This window comes from Condylura cristata, unplaced genomic scaffold (assembly GCF_000260355.1).
Source record: "Condylura cristata isolate star-nosed mole 26May11 unplaced genomic scaffold, ConCri1.0 scaffold00008, whole genome shotgun sequence".
NCBI classification, from domain to species: Eukaryota; Metazoa; Chordata; class Mammalia; order Eulipotyphla; family Talpidae; genus Condylura; species Condylura cristata.
This window is the reverse complement of record NW_004567109.1, coordinates 39321847-39342524: the sequence shown is the minus strand read 5'-3', so window position 1 is coordinate 39342524 and position 20678 is coordinate 39321847. Positions and strand designations below refer to the sequence as shown.

At 37.6% G+C, this 20678-nt stretch overlaps 1 protein-coding gene across 2 annotated transcripts in view; it reads left to right on the top strand.

The window, feature by feature from the left end:
- The window catches only part of SLC35D1 (solute carrier family 35 (UDP-GlcA/UDP-GalNAc transporter), member D1), a 36078-nt gene extending 19743 nt beyond the window's left edge, over positions 1–16335 (top strand). The window contains exons 9-12 of one of the 2 annotated variants that reach the window (XM_004679093.2): positions 2164–2231; positions 3641–3719; positions 6566–6648; positions 14147–16335. In XM_004679093.2, coding sequence (XP_004679150.1) covers positions 2164–2231; positions 3641–3719; positions 6566–6648; positions 14147–14255 — 339 coding nt within the window. In that variant the 3' untranslated portion in view covers positions 14256–16335. Of the gene's footprint in view, positions 1–2163; positions 2232–3640; positions 3720–6565; positions 6649–7259; positions 7515–14146 lie in introns of those variants that run through there. The other variant, XM_012722795.1, reaches the window with a different exon arrangement.
- The last annotated feature ends 4343 nt before the right edge of the window (positions 16336–20678 follow it).

The following is a 20678-nucleotide window of genomic DNA, read 5'->3' as shown; positions in this document are numbered from 1 at the left end:
CAAGTATATGATACAATAATCACTATGCTGTACATTAGATCCACAGATTGTTCATTTTATAACTAGAAGTTTGTATGCTTTGATATACACCCTTTCTTCCTTCTTCCCACCACTATGTCCACCTTTCTGGCACCATCATTCTATTATACTCTTCTGTGATTTCAGCTTTTTTTGATTCCACATTTAAGTCAAAATCCTGTCATATTTGTCATTCTCTGACTTACTTCACTTCACATGATGCCCTCATGTTCTGTTCATATTGTTGCCAGCCATAGGATTTCCTTCTTTTTCTGTAAATCACATCTTTATCCATTCATCTGTGATGGACACTTCAGATTGTTTTCATATTTTAACTGAGACTAGTGATGCAAAGAACTTGGAATGTAGATACCTCTTGGAGATCCTGGTTTCATTTTCTTTAAATATATACCCAGAAGTGGAATTGCTGGATCATATGATTGTTGTAGTTTTTACTTTTTGAGGAATCACCATATTGTTTTCCATTAGTACATCCATTGGCGATGCCAGTTTACATTTCCTGCCATCAATGCACAAGAGGTTTCCTTTTCTCCATACCCCTTTTCTCCACCAGCACTTGTTATTGCTTGTTTTTTTTTTTTTATAACAACCATTTAACAAGTATGAGGTGTTATCTATCAAATTCTGGTTTGGATTTCCATTTCTATGATGTTAGTGTTGTTGAGCACCTTCTTGTGTACTTACTATTTATTTGTATGTCTTCTTTGGGAAAATTTCTATCCAGCTCCTTTATCTTTTAAATTGAATTCTTAGACTTTTGTTATTGAGCTGTACAAGTTCCTTAAATATTTGAATATTAGCCCTTGTCAGATATATAGTTTGCAAATATTTTCCCCATTTCATAGACTGCCTTTTCAGTTTTTTTTTAAATTGTTTCTTTTGCTATACAGAAGCCTATTAGTTTGGCTCAGCCCTACCTATTTTCTTCTGTTTTTGGTATCATATCCAAAAAGTTGTTGCTGAAGCCAGTTTCAAGAAATTTTTCCTTATGAATTCTTCTAGGAATTTTATGGTCTCAGGTTGAAATTTCTGTATTATGATTTTAGTAGTGGTTATACAACTGTATACATTTGTCAAAATTCATGGGATTATACACTTGAAATTGGTGGATCTTGCTTTTAAGACATAACAAAGAATGAGCCACAAACATGCTGAATGTCTCCTGTCTGTGAAATGCTGTATTAGAGATGTGTTGTGGGTCCTTCCCTCCCCACCAACTTCCTGCTCCCCCATAGCCTACAGTCATTATATACCTTGTAGCCAGACTTGGAGTTTAGACAGCCCTAGAAGTCTCCTGAGGCACAAAGGGGGATGGGTTGGTGTTTCATCAGGAAAAGATTCACAAAACAGCTGTGTGAGTTTTAGTTTGATGGATCAGCCAGAATCAGACTGTTGTGGGAAAGGACATTCCTAGCAAAGACAGGTGAATGTGAGGCTTCATGTTATGTTTTATAAACTACTGGTAGCCTGATATTACCAGAACCCTCAAACTCTGGCAAGAATTGAAGCTGGACAGGTTGTAGGAGAGATAAAGACTAGTTTCTCAAATTTGCTCATCAGAATGATAATGCAAGAGAAATTATATATTCCTGAGAGTAAGCCCATCCTCTTGGATAAGAAATGAGGTAATCCATTCATCCTTTCATTTCTCTTCATTATTTCCCTTTTGGCTTGAAAATAACAAAAACCTTGTTTCTACAATCAACTATTTTAAAATAATAATTCTCCCTGAACAAACTTCAGCTAGGTGTAGCTAAGGCTATCCATGAGTTTTCACATGTTTGGGAGAAAATATGTTTTAACATTTGGGAAAGCCCTTAACACTAGCCATTCTGGAGAAATAGCCAAATGTCTTGTGCCTGCAAGCAATCATCAGTTTCTTTGTACCAACACAGAGAAGTACATATCTCCCTCACATTCCATTTTAGAAAGGAGAAAACTTTCTGAAACTTCATATTAAATGAAGTTCTTGACCATCTTTCTCTATCCATGGAGTGATACAGGAAATGTCTGTAAGTATGTGCATCTGTGTGTTGGGAGCCACTTATAGAAGTATTTTGACTAATGGCTAGTAGAGCTGATTTTGAAGACCTCTAAAATTGGATGCTTTCTTGTTTATTACAGGCAATGGATTTTGAAGGCTGGGCTGATACCCTCTTTCTTTTGCAGTTCACCCTCTCCTGTGTGATGGGGTAAGTTTCCTAGAGAAATTTGTTCTAGGGTCCTTTGTCTCATTCCTCAGTATCCTATTCAGTCTCTGGAATGTATCAGTTTAGAATAATTAAGCCTCCAGATTCAGGTGATTTCATAGTCCTTAGACATACGCTATCAGAGTTACTGAATTGACCCCAGAGTCATGCTTGGAAGTATCGGGAAAAGAAGCTAATATTTACCCAATAGACTGCTATGTGATTGCCACCATTCTATTCAATGTGCATTATTTTATTTCTAAATTGACCATTTGAGAGATACTGTTGCCCCTTTATCATTAGAAGCAGGCTCAGAACTTGGCTGAGTTGTCTTAAGTGTGCAGCATGAGTAAGTGGCATGGCAGCTTTGAAATTCAGGTTCTTTGAAACCTTGATATGAGGTTGTCTTCCTCTAGGGAGAGTTTAGATAGAAGTCAAGAGGGTATCTGCAAATATGCTGCCTCTCTTCACCTCCTTATTTTGCTAATGCATTTTTTCCCTCAGTCAGTTCAGTAGATATTAGTGCCTGGATTTTGCGCAGGCCAGCTGTATACTGAGGGAGTGTGTGCTTAAATTAAAATTGACATGGTGCCTTAGAACTGAGTCAGAGAAGCCTCAGAGTAAATCTGGGAGTTCCATCTGCTTCCAATTCTTAGAGTGAGTATATCTCCCTTGTTAAAGTAGTTCCAGCTTGCTGTTCTTCCATCCTCAATCATCTCTCTTGTTTTCACTCTAATTCTGAAGTCATCTTATAGTTCTAGGAGGTACACACCTCAGCTTAGGTATAGGCTCTGACCTTTCTCTCTGGGCTAGGTGTGACCTAAAAACAATATTCAGGATTATGAATGACGTTTTCAAGCATTTAGTGAGGGTAGCTAAAAAATACCTGACTAGGATATGGACATGTATTCCCTTTAGTGAAAATTTTAAAGCTCTGATACAGCAATGAGGTGGAAAAAATTCACAGTGTCTATAATGTGCTAGCATGGGCAACATTGACTGTGTCTTTTGGCAAGAGTTTTTTTAATAAAGTAAGCAAATGGATCTTTCTTCTTGTAAAGATTTATTTACTTATGCATACAGAGCTGGGTACAAGCCAGAGGTGCATGGGTGGAGAGAGGCTTCACCAGAGACAGAGTGGGGAGATCCATGAAGTAAACTGCTGAAAGGAACAGTGGGTGGGTCAGGAGAGCTCTGCTGTGCCATGTGGGTCACCTCTGGGGCTGGGGATCTCGAACTCACACTGAAGCAGCTGCAGCTAGCTTGCAGTGCTGTGTCTTAACCCACTGTGCCACCAGGGAGGGCCAGCAAATGGATCTTTCTTATAAGATATTTCTGTTGGGGAGGCTGGGCATCCTTCCTCCTCCCCCATCACAAAATAAAGCAGGAAAACATAATTTTCTTCATTTCAGGTTTATCTTGATGTATGCCACAGTACTTTGCACTCAGTATAATTCTGCTCTTACAACTACAATAGTTGGCTGTATTAAGGTAAGCCGGAAAAAAATACTGTTATCTTTTTGGTATCTGCTTATTTGCAAATTATTCCTCCGATTTAAGTCTGGCTATTACCTCAAGATGCATTATCCTTGTTTCTCTCATATTGTTTTGACTAAAACATTGTGGTCATGGTTTCTGAAAGAATCATTAAGAATTCAGGAGGGGCATAGTATTTACTTTTTGGCAGCTGTATCCCTGAAGCATGTGGGAAATGGAGAATGTAGAAGTAGAAGAATTAGGCCTATTTCTGACAGGGCAGGTGACTAACTCAGTAGTGATAGGCCTGTCCCTGGAACCCACAATGAGTACTTTTCTTTTCTCTCCTTCACTGAGTTCTGGCTGTTTTGTAAGGAAAGGGTGCTTGCCAGAAGCTAATCAGGGAGTTTTCCTATTCCTGTGCCAAACCTTAAATGGGCCACTTAACAAAAACTGTGTCCAACATTTCCAGTGATGTCATTTCCTCCTGACCTGTTTGATTTGAGGGAGGTTCATTTGTCTTCAGCCAGGAGAGCCAACTTGACTTGAATATTGAACTAAAGTTAGTGGATTGCAGTCTAAGGCCTCTTTTATCTGATTTTGTGATTCTAGTACTTTGAGATTCAAGAGGTCACAGCATGCCTGAATTCCTAATAAATCAGTCTTTCTAAAAAGGTGAAACAGAGAGAGGTAGACTCTTGATCATTTGAGAAAGAGGGTGTAGTTTCCCTTTGACATCTTTCTCATGTTCTATTTGTTAGTTGTGAGGGAAGGGGTTGCAGAAGTAAGGCTTTCTTCCTACTCTGCTGTGTTTTACTCTGCACCCCTAAAGGATTGCTGCCCACCTCACCTCATTTTAGAAGCTAGAGTTGAGTTAAAACACCAGAAGGTCTGTGGCTTCAAATCACAGCATTGGCGTGTTTGGTATGAATAGAATTCTAAATTAAGCTATAACAAGTCCATTGTGTGACTTCCCATGAAGCTAGGAACAGTTAATCTGCATTCAAAGGTTTGGGATGGTTGAGACAGTTCTAGCCCCCATATTAGCTCTCACAGCTGTACTTTGTCTTTTTAAAGTGAATCCTTCATGAACAAAGAAGATGGCTTGCATCTTCAGAATAAGAACAAGCAAGAACAGGAGAGACAGGGTATTTGGTACCATTTTTTGACCAAAGAGAAGGATGATGCAGGAAAGCCTATGTTTAATTTTAATAACTATATCTATTTCTTTAGAATTTCTTAATGTATGTTCTTTATTATTATCAGCTTGGGGTACAAATACAATCATATTCTTGTTAACATAACGCCCAGTACTTTTGATACGTCTACAACTACGTCTCCCTGTAGTTGTATGGTCTTACGCAGTCCAAAGGGATCACTTTTTCTTGCAAACTGTAGAGGAAGGGGAAAAAATGGGTTGTCTGATTAGTTTTTGTTGCTAGTACTTCTCACTGCTACATGATATTGCTGTTTTAGGTGGTTTTATGCTTTAAGGCGAAAGGGAGTATAGTGCTTCACAGTCTCACAGACCTCAGTGCAGTGGGTCTTCTTGCACTAGCCTCTCAACCACAACCCTATAGCTTCACTGTTGTTCTCCAGAGAGCATTCAATTCCCCTATGCTTGAGGATCCTAATCCTATAAACTCAAGGGTCATCATTCTCTGCTTCTGTTAAGTGTTAGTGGGAAAATTACTAAGGTGAGCTTGTTAAAGTAGAAGTTCTCAGGCCCATCTCAGCTATGTGGAATCACAATACTTAGATTTTGGGAATCATTTTTCACAAGATTTACAGATGATTCTTAGGTATATTGAAGTTTGAGAATGTAATCTTGGTTTTGAGATATAAGCATAGACTGTGCTTCACATAGGTTCTGCTCTGAGGGCTCTGATGCCTTTACCTGATAACAGGTCTTGGTTAGAAAGACCAAATATACCCCAATAGTTTTCCTGATTTCTGATTGATTTTGAGCAGCAAGGATTATGCTTTCTGTACTTTCCCTTTCTGAAGTTCCCTGGGTTTATATGTGCTAGTTAATCTAAAGGGCTTAACTCTAGATGGATCTCTGTATTCCAAGAGAGGTGCTGTTACACACTTTCCCAGGTTGCCTGCTGGCAATATATACTATTACTTGGTTTTTTTTTTTCCTTCAAATAATAAGAGAATCTGCCTAAAGTAACTTGCTGATTCCATCCTTAGATCTAAGAGAAGTTGACTTAATTTTGACTGTTTTCTCAAGGGGCATTCATTATTAAAAACAATTTTAAAGTTTGTTTAGTCTTTTAAAAACACCATGAAACTTTAGTTTTAGCTTCATAGACCTAATTTAGTAGAGCCCATGTGTCATTTCTGGGAATTGTAATATCACCTTCTGGATGAAGGTGGGGGGAAGAAATGAATAATTAGAATTTTGGAAAATTTTATTTCACTTTTGTGATCTGAGGATAACTAAAAGGGAGCCAGATAAGCAGATGTTTACATTTGGATTTTCAAGCAGTCAAGATAGGTGATTTCAGGTATATTGCTTTGAGATGATTTCCCATGTTTTTTTTTTTTTTTAAAGATGCCAAGGAATAGTCCTCTAAAAACAGTCTTCATGTTGGTAAACTCTCCACCAAGTCTTTTTCCTTTTCAAAAGAAGAAAGAAAGGTGCTTGGATATAAGCAGATTTTCCTTCTTCACTCTTTCCCCCCTCACAAATTGATGGGTTTTATATTATTGTCTATTTGTTTTTGTTTCTTTTGTAGGTATTTCGGTCATAGCATGAATGAGGATATGCTTATTTTAAGAGCTGCTAAATCTATGTGACCATATGTTACCATTTTTCTTTGCAAAATATACTAATAACTTATTTTTCTTTTCAGAATATACTAATAACTTATATTGGAATGGTCTTTGGTGGAGATTATATTTTCACATGGACAAACTTCATTGGCTTAAATATCAGGTAAGCAAAACTGACAAAGTAATTACTTTGACAAGTGGGATTTGAATATGCAAATAGTATCACAGTAAAGTTGAGATATTGATTTAATGGGTTACTATTCATTAAACATTTATGTCTCACTTCTGCTATGCTGATGTTTTTGATATTTACTGTCTTTAGATAATGCTATTTAAGAAAGGGGGAGTAAATGGTGCTGTGTTTTAAGTATGGTATCTAGGTAATCTTTCTGGACATTGAGCTCCTTTTCCTTAGTCTTCTCTTTATTATGCTGGATGGTAGGGCTGTGGTCTCATGAAAACTCATGGCTACAGAATACCAGTTCTCCAGACTAGAAGACCAAACTAGTGGTTTCCAGAAGGGAAGGGGAAAAGGAGATGGGTTATTCAGGTAACAGGTGTCAGTTGTATGATGAACAATAGAATTGTACTTTCAGTGATGAACTTAATGTAGAAATCTACAAATGTTGATTTGTAATGATGCACACCTGAAACTAATACATTGTTGTAATACAATGCTACTTCATTTAAAAGAAAATTAAGAAAAAGAATGCTAGCTATTATAGAATTGCTTTATATGTGTCTTACCTTGGACATATCATTACTTTCCTTCAGACCTTACTTACCTGTATCAGTGAAGAAGGCGACTTGTGAGGAAAATATTTTTGTTTGAGTATTTTGAATGTCATGGTTTTAAATACTGTTTATATATTTAAAATTATTCAAATTTACATTTGAGGCAGATCTCTGTCCTGAGCTTAGATTTGTATATCTTAGACTTGTATAAGAACTCACTTCCCATATCCAGCTGACTTATCAAACAAGTCCGCTTATTTCCTTCAAAGTTTGTTCCACCCATAGCTTCATCACTTAGTGGGAACTCTCCATTCTTTCAGATGTTAGTTCAAAAAGCTGGGAGTCTCCTTGGCATTAGATCTTATACCCAATATCCAGTGTGTAAGTTTCTGTTGGCCCTAACTTCAGAATGTTTCCAGAAAAGGATCATTTCTCATCGTCTGCATTCCTTCTATCATCTAAACCCTTACTATCTATTGCCTAAATCATGAGCTAGTGCTCTATATTTGTATCCCTGATTTGACTCATTCCCCCACATAACACTCAATCAATTCTCAACTGAGTACTTATGTATTCCTTTTAAAAACCAAGTCATAGTATGTCACACAGACACCAAACTTCATCCCACAATGGCTGTTGAGTCCCAGAGTCTGACAAGGCCCTCCATGATCTAGCCCCTCATTACCTCTATAAATTTCAGCTCCTGCTTCTCTTATTTCACTTAATTCACATAGGACTCTTCCTCTAGGGCCTCTGGACTGGATATTTCCTCTTCTTGGAACACTATACTGCCAGTTATTTGCATAGCTAATTCCTTTATGGGTATAAGTTTTAGTAACAGGTACCTTCACAATGAAGTCTATCTTGATCATCTTATTTAAAATTGTAAAATTTCTGAAAATCCCAGGCTATCTTATTTTTTTTAATGTATCTTTTCCCAGAGCACTTAATCATTCTCTAATATCTATGTAATTTGCTGTTCATATTTTTTGTTGCCCCTGCTGGAATGTATGTTCCATGATGGTTAGGAATTTCTGCTTATATTGTTCATTGATGTTTTTCAAGTTCTAGAATAATAGAAATATTATTACTTGCTTAATAATCCTTTGCTGAATTCGATATGGATTGGTGAAAAAGTTACAAAACTTTGGACTTTGGATAAAGCTTTTACGGGAATATGGTGGTACCATTTTTTTAAACGTGGCAAATTATGTAACCTTTCTAAATTGATATTTTCTTAAATGAATAGTAATACTTTCTCTACCTTTTTATATATAAGCAAGTCAATGTGAACTACCTAATTCACAGACATCTTGCTTTGTAAAGGTCAGTTCTTTCAGTAGTACTTGTTATAAAAGGCCAATGTATAAGGAGCAGCATGGTTAAACCACCTGAGTTTGGATATGACCAGAATTTCATTCATTTCTAAAAATCTGGATTAAAGTATCATTATGACACTAATGCAGACCTTCTTTTGCTCTTTTCAATTAAATAACCTGATAGCTAAATGTAAAAACGTCAAGTTCTGTTTGATTTTCAGATCTCTGCAGTTCATATCTCTGATAATAGTATCTTTTAAGATTAAGGTTAGGTATCTTTTTTCACATTACAACCTATTTAAAAATCTAGGTACCTGTGTATGTTGGAACATTATGTCAGCCTATCACAACACATACAAATCCAGAATCTTGAAAATTCTTCTAGTAGAATTCTTTTTGTTTGTCTCAAGTAGTGCATTGTAGTTCTGGTGAAAGAGAACTACTTTCCTAGCCAATTTAGCTGATAATGTCAGTAAGTACTCTGTCTATAAGCAGTATTTAAAAAAAATTCTGGCCCTCCTGGTGGCGCAGCTGGTGAGGACACAGCACAGCAAACTAGCCGCAGCTGCTTCAGTGCTAATTCAATCCTCGACCCCGGAGGTGATCCACATGGTGTGGCCGACTTCTCTTGGCCAGCCTGCTGCTCTTCTCAGCACTGTATTGCATCTTTTCTGCTCCCCACTTTGTCTCTGGTGAAGCCTCTCACCGCCCTTGTACCTTTGGCTTGTACCCTAGTTCTGTATGAAATAAATAAATAAATAAATAAATCTTTTCTTTAAAAAAAATAAATTCTAATTGCTTTTATATTTTATGGTAACATATTTTATATGCCATATCTCTTTAGTTCTCCTGATGGAGGAAAAGAATAGAAAACTTGAAGGAGACATCACAAGGTCAAATCCTCACTCATATAAGGAGGTAGGGGCAGAAGGAACAAACATGACCATTAACCCAGTCATAGAGATGCCTATATCAGACTGCTGAGGAATATCAGAAGCACAGACCTGAGGGTAAAGATAACAGATTGGGCCAGTATGAGATTTCACATAGTTAACCGAAATAGCAGCAAATAGGCTACTCCACAAAGGAGTGAGCCCTTCCCAAAGAGAAAAGGATTCTATCAGGGCAGTTTCTGCACTGGCTTGGGGCAGCACTTCTCTGCCCACTGTGCCTATGCAGATGCTTCTTTTCACCCAGTCTCTCCCTCTGCAGGGCAGCAGCCTTCTGCCTGCTTGCGGACTGTACCTGCCAGGACTTCTCTGCACTGACCTCCCTCAGTGGATCCCACTCTCCTAAAGCCGCCCGCCTGCAACCATCAAGGCCTCTCTCAGCAGAGCTGACCTTCCGGGGCAGCTCTTTCTGCCCACTTGTGCCTGTGCAAGAGTCATTTACCCCTCTACCCTTTCCCCTAGTAAACCTGCTCTTTAAATATAACTGAGTCTCTGTTTCATGGAGAAATTTGCCTGGGGAACTCGCTACATGTTGCTGAAAGGGGAGCTCTGGTGAAACATTTCCCAGGGTGAATCCATGAACCCTGAAGTCTAAAAAAGATATTATTCCCCCCCTTTTTTTACAAGGCTAGAAGAATAAGTGATATGCTTATTCAAATTGTTTACAGATTGCAATTATGTGAACTTTTGTTTAAACTGTTTTCAAAATAGTGTGCTTTTCAGCTTTTGTCAGGGAAAATATTCTCCATTTTTTTCACTTATTCCTTTAAAATAGAATTTTATTGTGTTTTGGCTTAATCTTCCACTATTTAGGTTGTGGACATTATTTCCTTTAAATATAAAAACCAAACTATACGACGAGTCATTTAGATTTCATTTGATTGGAAATGGTATATAGTATCTACCATACCACTTTTGATCTGATGCCTTGTCTTTTACTTAACATGTTGTATTTAACTTTACATCTATGTTTTTGCAGGTTCCTTTAGTAGGTGCTTTTTTTTTTTGGCTGGTTGGTATTGCACTATGGATATGTCACTTGGATCACATTGGTTACATACTCTTAAGTCAGCCTTCTTTTGTGTAACAGAAACTAGTTTACTATAGTTCATAAGAAGAAGTCAGCCCCTACACAGTCTCTGGGTTGGAGTGTGGGGCTGCTCAGAGTTCTTTCCTGTGGACTCTGGTCTCAGTATCTCCTTCTGGCACCAGAATCTGCAGCATCCTCATTTCTTCTTTGCCTGTTTCCCTAGAAGTATGGTTGCTTTGTGGTTGCAGACTGCTTCTCCTCTTGAATATTTCTGCCCTAGTAGGTTCTCTTCTAATTCAAGATTCCTCCTGAAGTAAGGTTTTTCTTTGCTTAATGGTTCTATCATTTGGAGAAAGAGAAGGACCTTCTGTGTATTATCATTTAGTTATTACTCTTATAACATCTACAAGACTATAATTTGGAATTGTGAACAGGACGTAAGGAGGCTAGTTCCTTGGTTACATAGTCATGGAACTGGAATGTAGCAAACAGTCTGTTCTGTTGCTGTCACTAGTATCTGTAACTCACTTTTAATGACCTCTGTTCTTAGTTTTTAGGCTACAGTTGTCTGTCCTAATTGTGCATCTACTTCTGTGACTCATCCTGAGGAAGCCCTAGGGAAACCACACCATGTGGTCAGTAGGTCTAATGTTCTTTTACAGTGGACTTGTGACAGTTGAAGAAACTTCTTTATATGATGGAAAACACAGACAGTATGTTAACCTTTCAGTCTTCATTGAAGTATTCCACACATACTTGAATGTTTTTTTAAAAGAAAAAAAATAAAAAGGCATACAGGCTTAGGGGAGAAAATGCTGGAGTAGTTTGGATTCATTCCCAAGTTGAGGAATAGTTTCAAAGGTGTCAAGAAATCCAAAAAACAAAAAAGCTATTTTTAAAAAGAATGGCAATCTTCCTGCCTGTCTGCCAAAAAAAGCAGCACTAAACACTAAGAATAGGTTGGTAACAAGTTTTTATGCTTATATTCTTCCCTTTCTTTACCTTTACATAGGATAGGGTCTTTTAAAAAAAGTCTATGTATGTACATGGGGTCTCACCAAAATTGTGATTTTAAGAGATCCTTTGCCTAGCTCATATCAGATAATAAAACACACACTGTCCATGTAAAAGCATGTATGCCAAAGACCATCACAATAGGATTTAGGAACTTTTGATTAATTAAAAAAAATTATTTCTGAGCATAGTCCTAAAAGTTCTAGGCAGATGAAATGGGAAACATCCAGCCAGATTTCTGTTACAAAGTTACTTCGATTTTTAAAGTGTGCATATACACACAGACCAGCACTTAACCCCAGCATAGAAAGGACATTAATAGATATCTGGGAGGGCAAATGATAGGAAGTTAATGTTTGTTGAGTATCTGCTGTATGACAGCCACCTTTAAAATGTCATCTCATTTAATCATTCCCTACTTCACATGATAATGAAATTGAGACTAGGTAAAATAACATGCTTAAGGCTAATACAGCTACTAAAGTAAGAAGCAGAATTGAGATTCTAGTCCTGGCCAGATTCTAAGAATCTGCTCCATAATTTCACCATATAAAGCCACATAAGGGATTAAAAGGGCCATTCTTTGTCTTGAACATTTCCAGAGTTTGTGTGCTTACCTATGATATGTCTTTATTGTCCTGTCTCCTCTCATAGCCAGGATGAATCAGAACTGTCAAACCTGCTCTGTATGTTAAAAAAAATGACAGTGCATGCCATAGACTAATTTTTATCTTAAGGAAATTTGTCATCCAGCCAGAAGACTCATTTATTCTTAAACAAATGTATGGTAGGAACCATCTATGTACCAAGCATGATTTTAAGCATTGAGAATAAAGCTGCTATCAAAACTGATCAAAACTCTTACTCTCATGGAGTTTTAATTCTATTTATTAGGGGAGAGAAAAATGAAAGAAGTTGAGTGAGTGAAATATTTGCTGGTGATAAATAGGGGAGAAGAATAAAGCAGGGAAGCGGAATAAGGATTGCTGGGATGGGGGCTGTGTGGGTGGGGTGGAATGGAGACTATAATAGATATGGAATTCAGCAACTACAGATTGTATTGTCACAACGTTTTAGACCCTGTGCAAAGTACTCAGCAGAGCTCATAAAGGTACTGCCTTGGGAAGTTTATGTACTGATGTGAACAAAGTAAGGACTGGTATCTTCAGTACCTGATACCGGTATTACAATATCAAGTGAAGAAGAGACCATAAGGAAGGGGAAACTTGCAGTGGAGAATATCAGACTGATTGGATTTATTCTGCTCCATATTTTGGATGCCATTGTGAAACTAATTGATTCTGGATCTCAGTTTCTTCATCTGTAAAATGAGTTTCTTGCAAGGATATTGAGATGCTAGGAGGTTTACCTTAAGTCCTGGACATGTAGCAAGTGTCAGTAAATGATTACAGTTTAATCATTAAGTGCTGTGAGAGCTGGTCATGCTTCCTTACTCATGGAAGAGGATCTAGACCTCTATCACTTTGTTGCAGTGATTGAGGCTTCCTGAGAACAGAATTAATTTTATTAAGTAGCAAGCTTATGAGTGAAGTGGTCAGCAGTGGGATCAACGCCAGGACAAGAAAATCTAAAAGGAGCGCTTAGGCCAGCCTGCCACCTGGAGATCAGGTGCGTCATTGATGACAAACTCAGTGGAATATCAGGTCAGAACAAATGGGAGTGTGTGCTCTGTGAGTTATTCCCATTTATTTTCAGTTTAGTGATAGGCAGGAGGCTGTGTTTCCTAGGTGGCTTTGAAGTTCCCATAGACAGGAGGCAAGAATATTCACTATCTCCAGAGAGTTAACCTTCCTGATGGGTGTGGTATACAGGAAGAAGTAACAAGAATCAGCTCAGGGGATAAGGAAGGGCTCAGATGATATTCTTCTCTGTGAACTCAACTCTACTCATAGAAACCAGCTCTGTGATACTTCCCAAGGTCCCCATGTTTATAACTAATTGGGATGTTTTCAATTCTTGTTAAAGATAGCTTTTGTCTTGAATAATTATTTTAATCTCACCATCCAATTGTAACCATTATTATTATTATTGATGAGTGTTCCTTTCAGACATTTTCTATTCTGATACATACTGATGTACATATTCATGATTGTTTTAATAGCAATTACACAATCACTTAGTGTTTTGTGAGATTTACTCATTTAAGATAGCATTGCCTATTTTCATTTTAATAGATGCATAATATTCTATTAAGTGAACTTATTTAATTTCCCACTGTGGGATATATACCCTCTAATTTTTTGCTGTTCTAAGTTTTGTGGTGAATACTTTGTTGGTAAGTCTGAAGATATACAGTTAATCCATGAAGTAGTCAGATGACTAGAATACTGAGGTTTGTTATTTCAATGAATTGTTTTTAGAAAGGTTGCATAAAATTGGCATTCTTTTACTGACACATATATGCAGTATATGTGCATTTTCACAAAGCATTGAGAACAATCATAACAAGGATTGTCTCTAGTAGTTGAAAATGCAGTTTTCCATTTTAATTTTTTGTGCTGTTGATTTATAAAGGAAGCACCAAACCTCTCACACCAGTCTCATTTGCATTTGAAATTCCTGTCTTCCTGATGAGATTTTTCTGTTTTGCAGTATTGCTGGGAGCCTGGTGTATTCCTACATCACTTTCTCTGAAGAACAGCTGAGCAAACAGTCAGAGGCCAGTAACAAGCTGGACATTAAAGGGAAAGGAGCAGTATGATCAGGGGATTGCTTCTGTTATATAGGCCATGTTTTCCTTCAGCATGGAGCACTGGCAGTTCTCACAGATACTGAGTGTCTTGATCATGGAGAAAATACCATTCCTTTGCACTTACACAATCTGAGGATTGATTGCTGCCTTTTAAAATTTTATGAGAGAAACTTGTAATTGACTTTTTTAAATGTGCCGTTTGAATTAATTTATATCAGACTGGAAAATGTACCAGGATTTTTTATTTATTTTTCTTCTGCCGACAGTGAAACATCATTGTTTTGAAAATATTTTATTCCATTGTTTGCTATCCAGGTGTCCCTGAGAGCTGTATATGTGAAGTGCTCCAGCTGGAGCTCATCATTCAAATCGTTGGCTGCATCTGAGGGCAGTGTAGCCTCTCTGCTGGAAATGCAGCCAAGCATTTGAAATTTCTCTTCTTTCAATTTTATTTCTCTAAAATGATATTTTCTTCATGTTGATAGCTTCACTGCATTTGCGAAAGTTGACTTTGTTGGAGCTTAAAAGAAATACATGGGGACTTCAAATTGCTTTAATTTTTATTTGGCTTGCCTGAGAACTCACCAGATGAAGGGTCATTCCTTAAAAATCTACTGTTCCCTTTATTGTGTAGGATGAGTATATGATGAAGGGGTGGAGAAATAGGCCTTTAATCATTTATTTGTATGATTCACTCATTCAGTTTAAATTATTTAATATGCAATATGTGCCAGACATTGTGCTAAGTGCATGGGATACATAGCTATTTTTGGAGGTAGTTGAATAACCTCATTCCTGCTACAGTGATTGAAAGCAGGAGAGAACTAAGCTCTGTTGATCCATTTAGAAGATGTTGAGACTATAAACAAGTCACAGAAACTGCTTTTACAACTCTCTGAAACTAAGTTATTGTAAATGAGATTAGACGCACCTGCCCTACCTACTCTGCAGTGCCGGGTCCAAATGCAACCGCGTGATTGATTAAATCATTGTGAAGAGCTGCCTTTTGAAAACCATACAGCTCAGCTCTTCTCTGAGAAATGGCAGCAGGTAAGGTGACTACTGTTTGTTTCCCCATGCTTCCCTCTTCTGGGGATTTGGTTGCTATTCTTTTTACTCAGTTTGACTAAGTGTGACCTTTTAGAATGTATTGGTTTGGGGAGAAAGGCAGGTTACATGTTTCTGCATTGTCAAGGCCTGGTCTTGCGATCACCACCTATAAGGGCATAACAATTACTGTGGATACTTCCACCTACATGCCATCTTGGTTCACTTAATTAGCATACTAGCTTCTCTCAAGATCATGCTGCATGGGAGAACTGCTGAGGATGGGCATTGCCTGAATTGCCTCTTTGGGAAGGAGTCAGGCTATTAAATTCAAACCGTCCTGTGATTGGTTGGACATCTATTTTATGTGGATATTGTTTGGTTTGGAATCCACTGGGGTCTGTTGCCTAAACAATTAGTATTTAGTGTTTCAACAGGGGACAGAGAATGTTTTCTTTTTGAAGATTTACATTGAGGTCATTTTTATAATTCATGACTTTCCATTATTTTGGTTTATTTTTTATTAGAGTCTGACCAGTGATGCTGGGTCATTAGAATTAGCCTCATGGCCCATAGTTATCAGCTCTATCTAAGAGGTCCTGAGTCACTCTTTTCTCTTAAACACCTGAGAAAATTCCAGTGGGAGGATAGTGTGTCAGATGGCTCTTACTGTCAGTTTTATTGTTAAAAAAAACTAGACTCAGAGGAAGTAGGTGAATTGCTAATGATTCAAAATTCATGTTTTTTCTGTTGAACCATAACCATGAACTGCCCTTCTCTAATGGAATGAAAAAAGGGGATACTAGCTCTTTCAAGGAAGCCAATGGTTGACTGCTTGGAGTCAGAGAGGAATAGACTTGGCAATTTAGGGAGCAATTTGTGCTTTGTAAATGCTAGAAGCATATTTAGCATTTTCTTGAAAGATGTGACTGCCTACTTCATGGCCTCTGGAAATGCTTAATGGCTTGTGATCACTGTACATAGTTGTGGACATTGTGTGAGGCAGGTGGTTCCAGCTATTTTTTTTTTAATAATGTAATAGTTTATTTTTACATCATTTTGTACCTTTTTCCATCTCAGCTGTAATCCCCAGAGGCTTCCCATCACCAAATAACCCATGTGCCATCACTATAGTCCGGTACACTTTCCTGCCCCTTTTCCCCCCATTTTTGATCCCATTCCCTACTCCACCACCATAAAATGTCTCTGGTATATAGTTGTTCATTATTATTATTATTTTCTCCCGTGGTCCTTTATACTCCTGCTATGAGTGAAACCATCCGTTATTTTTCCTTTTCTTTCTGGCTTATTTCACTAAGCATGACCCAGCTCTATCCATGTTGCTGCAAAAGGCATGTGTTTGGTTCCAACTGGTTTTTTAAAGACAAAAACAAAAATGGCTCATTTTTATGGTAAATTTCAAAAAAGAAACTTTTCGGTCTTAGGGAAAGATAATTATACTTCTGAATGATGATTCAATTAATTTCCTAGTGTGTTACCTTTTGGTAGATCCTTTACAGGCTGGGTGTTCCTTCTCCAAATTAAACACAGGTTCAGGTTTATCTCAGTTGATGTTTGTGAATTTCTGGCATCATCAATGTTTCCTAAACCTATTTTCTTATTCTCACTGTTAGGCTGCCACTTCATGTGGTATGAGATGTTTTATGGTGTTGTTTTTTTTAAGCTTTGTTTTTTTGAAAATACTTAAAAAAAATCTACTGGTTAGATTTATTGTCTCACAAAAGTGTCTGTAGAGATTATTTTGTTCATATATGTTTTCCATGCTGATCAATTGATTTTTGTCTACAAATGGCCTATTGATATTTTTTCAATATAGATTCTATTTACTACATGATCATTTTTGCTTTTTAAAGGTACTGAGGATTGAAGGTATGTAAATCAGGTGACATAAACATGAAAACTATGTGCCTAAGTATTTTTGTAAAGGTGTCAAATAAATACTTTTTTCTGAATACATGCATTAAAAATTCCTTTCTAAGTGAAAACAAGCACAACTAAGTTATAGCTGCCAATATTTCAGAGGGTAGCATCTTGTTAATTGAAACCAAGTAAGAGAAAATACAATTACCATTGTAATATTGTGATTTATAATAAAAATATGTATTTGGTCTTTGTGCCAAATCCTGGCACATAACTCCTCAAATTCTTGAAATTTCCTATATAAGAATTTGTTCCTAATTCATGAAATACCTTGAACCAATAAAAGTGAAATGGTTATCACACCTGAGTTTATATTAATGAAGTGACTTCTGGAAAGCCCCTAAGAATGGGGGCTGGTTAGCCTGTCATTACTTTGGAACGTTAGCACTCCCACCCTGGCTCCTAAGGAAGGGGACAGGAACTGGAGGTTGAATCATTATGACCAATATGATTTAATTGTATCAACACTTTAAGCCTCAAAAAAAAAAAATCTCTGAACAATGTGATTTAGATAGTAGTTCATTAGTATTAAGTCTGTTCACAAGGAGACAACCTTTCTCCAGGACTTGTTTTTCATCTTACAAAATGGAAACCCATACTCAAAACAGCTCACCATTTCTCCCCAGCCCCTGGCAACCACAGTTCTTTTTAACTCTTACTACACCTTGTACAGGTGAAATCACACAGTATTTGTTCTTTTTTTGTAACTGGTTTATTTAGCATGTTCCTGAGTTTTCATCCATAGTGTGGCATGTCAGAACTTTATGAGGTGGAATAGTGTTCCATTTTGTGTAAATATACCACATTTTGCTTATCCACTTATCTATCAACGGGTAGTTGGATTGCTACCACCTTTTGGCTTTTGTGAATAATGCTACTGAATGTGGGTGTCTTAGTTGGTTTGGGCTACTGCAACAAATTAACAGCAACTGTGTGACAGAGCATTTGTTCCTCACAGGTGTTAGACGCTCGAATGTTAATAGTCAAAGTCTGAGCACATCTGATGCCTGGTAAGGCCTCCTTTCTGGTTTGTAGATGCCCATCTTGTAAGTGCACATGGCAGAACAGAGTGTGCTTCTTGTAAGGGAACTAGTCCTGTCATGAGGGCTTCACTCCATATTACCTCCTAAATGTCCCATCTACAAATACCACCATACTGAGGATTATTTGCAAGTATTTTCTCTCATTACATAGGTTGCCTTTTTATTCTTGTTTGGTGGTTTGAAATTCTGATATAGTGCAATGTCAATTTATCTATTCCTTACCTTTCTTGAACTTGATTTACTATCACATATTATAATAATGTCACAAAGCTTATCCTGGATGTTTTCTGAAAAGTTTTCCCCTCCCCACTGTTTATTAAGGTAATGTGGTTTTACAACATTGTGTAGGATTTGGGAGTATATACTCATACCTCTTTAGAGGTTTCCATACCATGCTCACTGCTGTTTGTGCCGTCATTCATCTTCATGTGTGTTTAGAGTTCTCCTTTGATTTCTTCCTTAACCAAAAGAAGTATATTCAAAGGCATGTTGTGTCCATCATTGAGGATTTTTCCCTTTTTGTGATTGATTTCTAGTTCAAAACTATTGTAATCAGAGAAGATACTTGATATTCCAGTTTTTATACATCTGCTGACACTTGTTTTGTGATCCAATATGGTCTACTTATGAGAATGTTCTATATGCATTTGAGAAGAATGTGCACTCAGCTTTTCTGAGGGGTGGGGGGTAGGGGTCTATAAATGCCTTTTAAGTCCATCCAACCTCCTTGTTGACTATCTGTACAATGATGTAAAGGGGGGGGTGTGTGTGTTAAGGGCTCCATTACTAATGTGTTGCTTCTCAAGTTTTAGACTTTAAAGTCATTTTAGTTAATTTGCCTGTAATATATGAAGTGAATATCCTTTTTCCATATCATTTGTTAAAGCGACTGTAAAGCATGTGTTATAAGGTTAATCAACTTAAAAATACTCTTAAAATGACTTTTTCTAATTTCTAAGATAGCTGCTTTCATTTTCAGACCTTTACTAGTTTTCTATCTAGTTGACTTCCTTGCAGCATAGGGCTGTCAGTGGGGGCCAACCACTGGACTGCTCATAGGAGCAGAGCAGAGCTGGTGCCTTTGTGCATTCACAGTGAAGTATCTGGTACCAGGTACCTCAGGACTTCTTCCTAGCTCCCATTGCTGGGAGGCTACCTCTCTATTTATTCACAATCTGTCAAATCAGACTGAGTCAATGAGGCCAGCATCAAGACTCTGGCAGAGGCACGGCAGACGTTTTTTAACAGATAAACCTCAGTGACGTACAACTGCCCTGATGTGGTTATAGAACTCATTTCAAACCGGTCAGATTCTGAACACCTTTACTTTTCACTACTGTATTAGGTTCTTGTTTCTCCTCGACTGCATCTAACAGACTTGGCTTTTCTGAGCTCATTACTATTATGTGTCTGTCAAATGCCATTTTCTTTGAAAGGTCATACACATGGAGTTAAGAGGCTAAACATGAGCTGTTGGCAGACTGAACCTCAGGTGGCTGGTTGAATGTGAGAAGACAAAGCAGATCCTCTTATCCAGCTGTGCTGATGGTGCCCTCTAGTGGCAACAGCTGCTGATGGAGGCTAAAAGCAAGTTTCTCTGAGAGGAGGAATGAGCTGGACTGAGAGCCTACTATGCACTTTTTCAAATTGGGCTTTTCTCAGGGCTTTTTATATTACAGCACTTGACTATTGTACAAATGATGGCTAAAGCAAGACTAAACAACATTAGTTTTGTAACCTGTAACACATTACCTTTGGATGCAAAAATCTGACTTAGGAAACTGGATACAATCAAAATTATTGGAAAGGGTTTTCTTTTAATTTATCAAGGAGGTGGTCTCCCAGTTTGTAAATTGGGGCAAGTGCTATGGTACTGAGTGTTGAGCACACTGCCTACAATTGTCAGTCAATAGTGGCATGTACTTGCAATAGGTTTGTTTTAGCTTTCTAGTGACACTTCTATGACCAGGACGTACTATTACTCCCAACTGTTCTAACCCAGTTAATTCAAAAGGAGTTGGAGTTGTACTGCATGAGCGACAGTGGCCACAGTGACAGGACAGCTAATAGTACTCTACTTTTTGTGCTACAGGGGTTGATTGGCCAGTACATGAGCCAAATGCCCTAACTTGCCAAATGCCCTAAATTTGAATACAGAAACTAGAAAGTGCCATAAAGAAGAGTGTTCTGACCTTGTCTAAGAAGCGCCATCTAATTTTGTACAAGTAATTTTTCCATTTTGGTCCTCAGGTTTCCTCTTCTATTTGAAATGAGGGGACTCTACAACATAGTGGAATAGAAAGGCTTGGCTCATTCTCTTCCCTAAACACAGCTAAAAGGAAAATAAAATTAGCTCAAAGGAAGATTTGATGGTCCATCACAGAGATGGAAAACCTTTTCA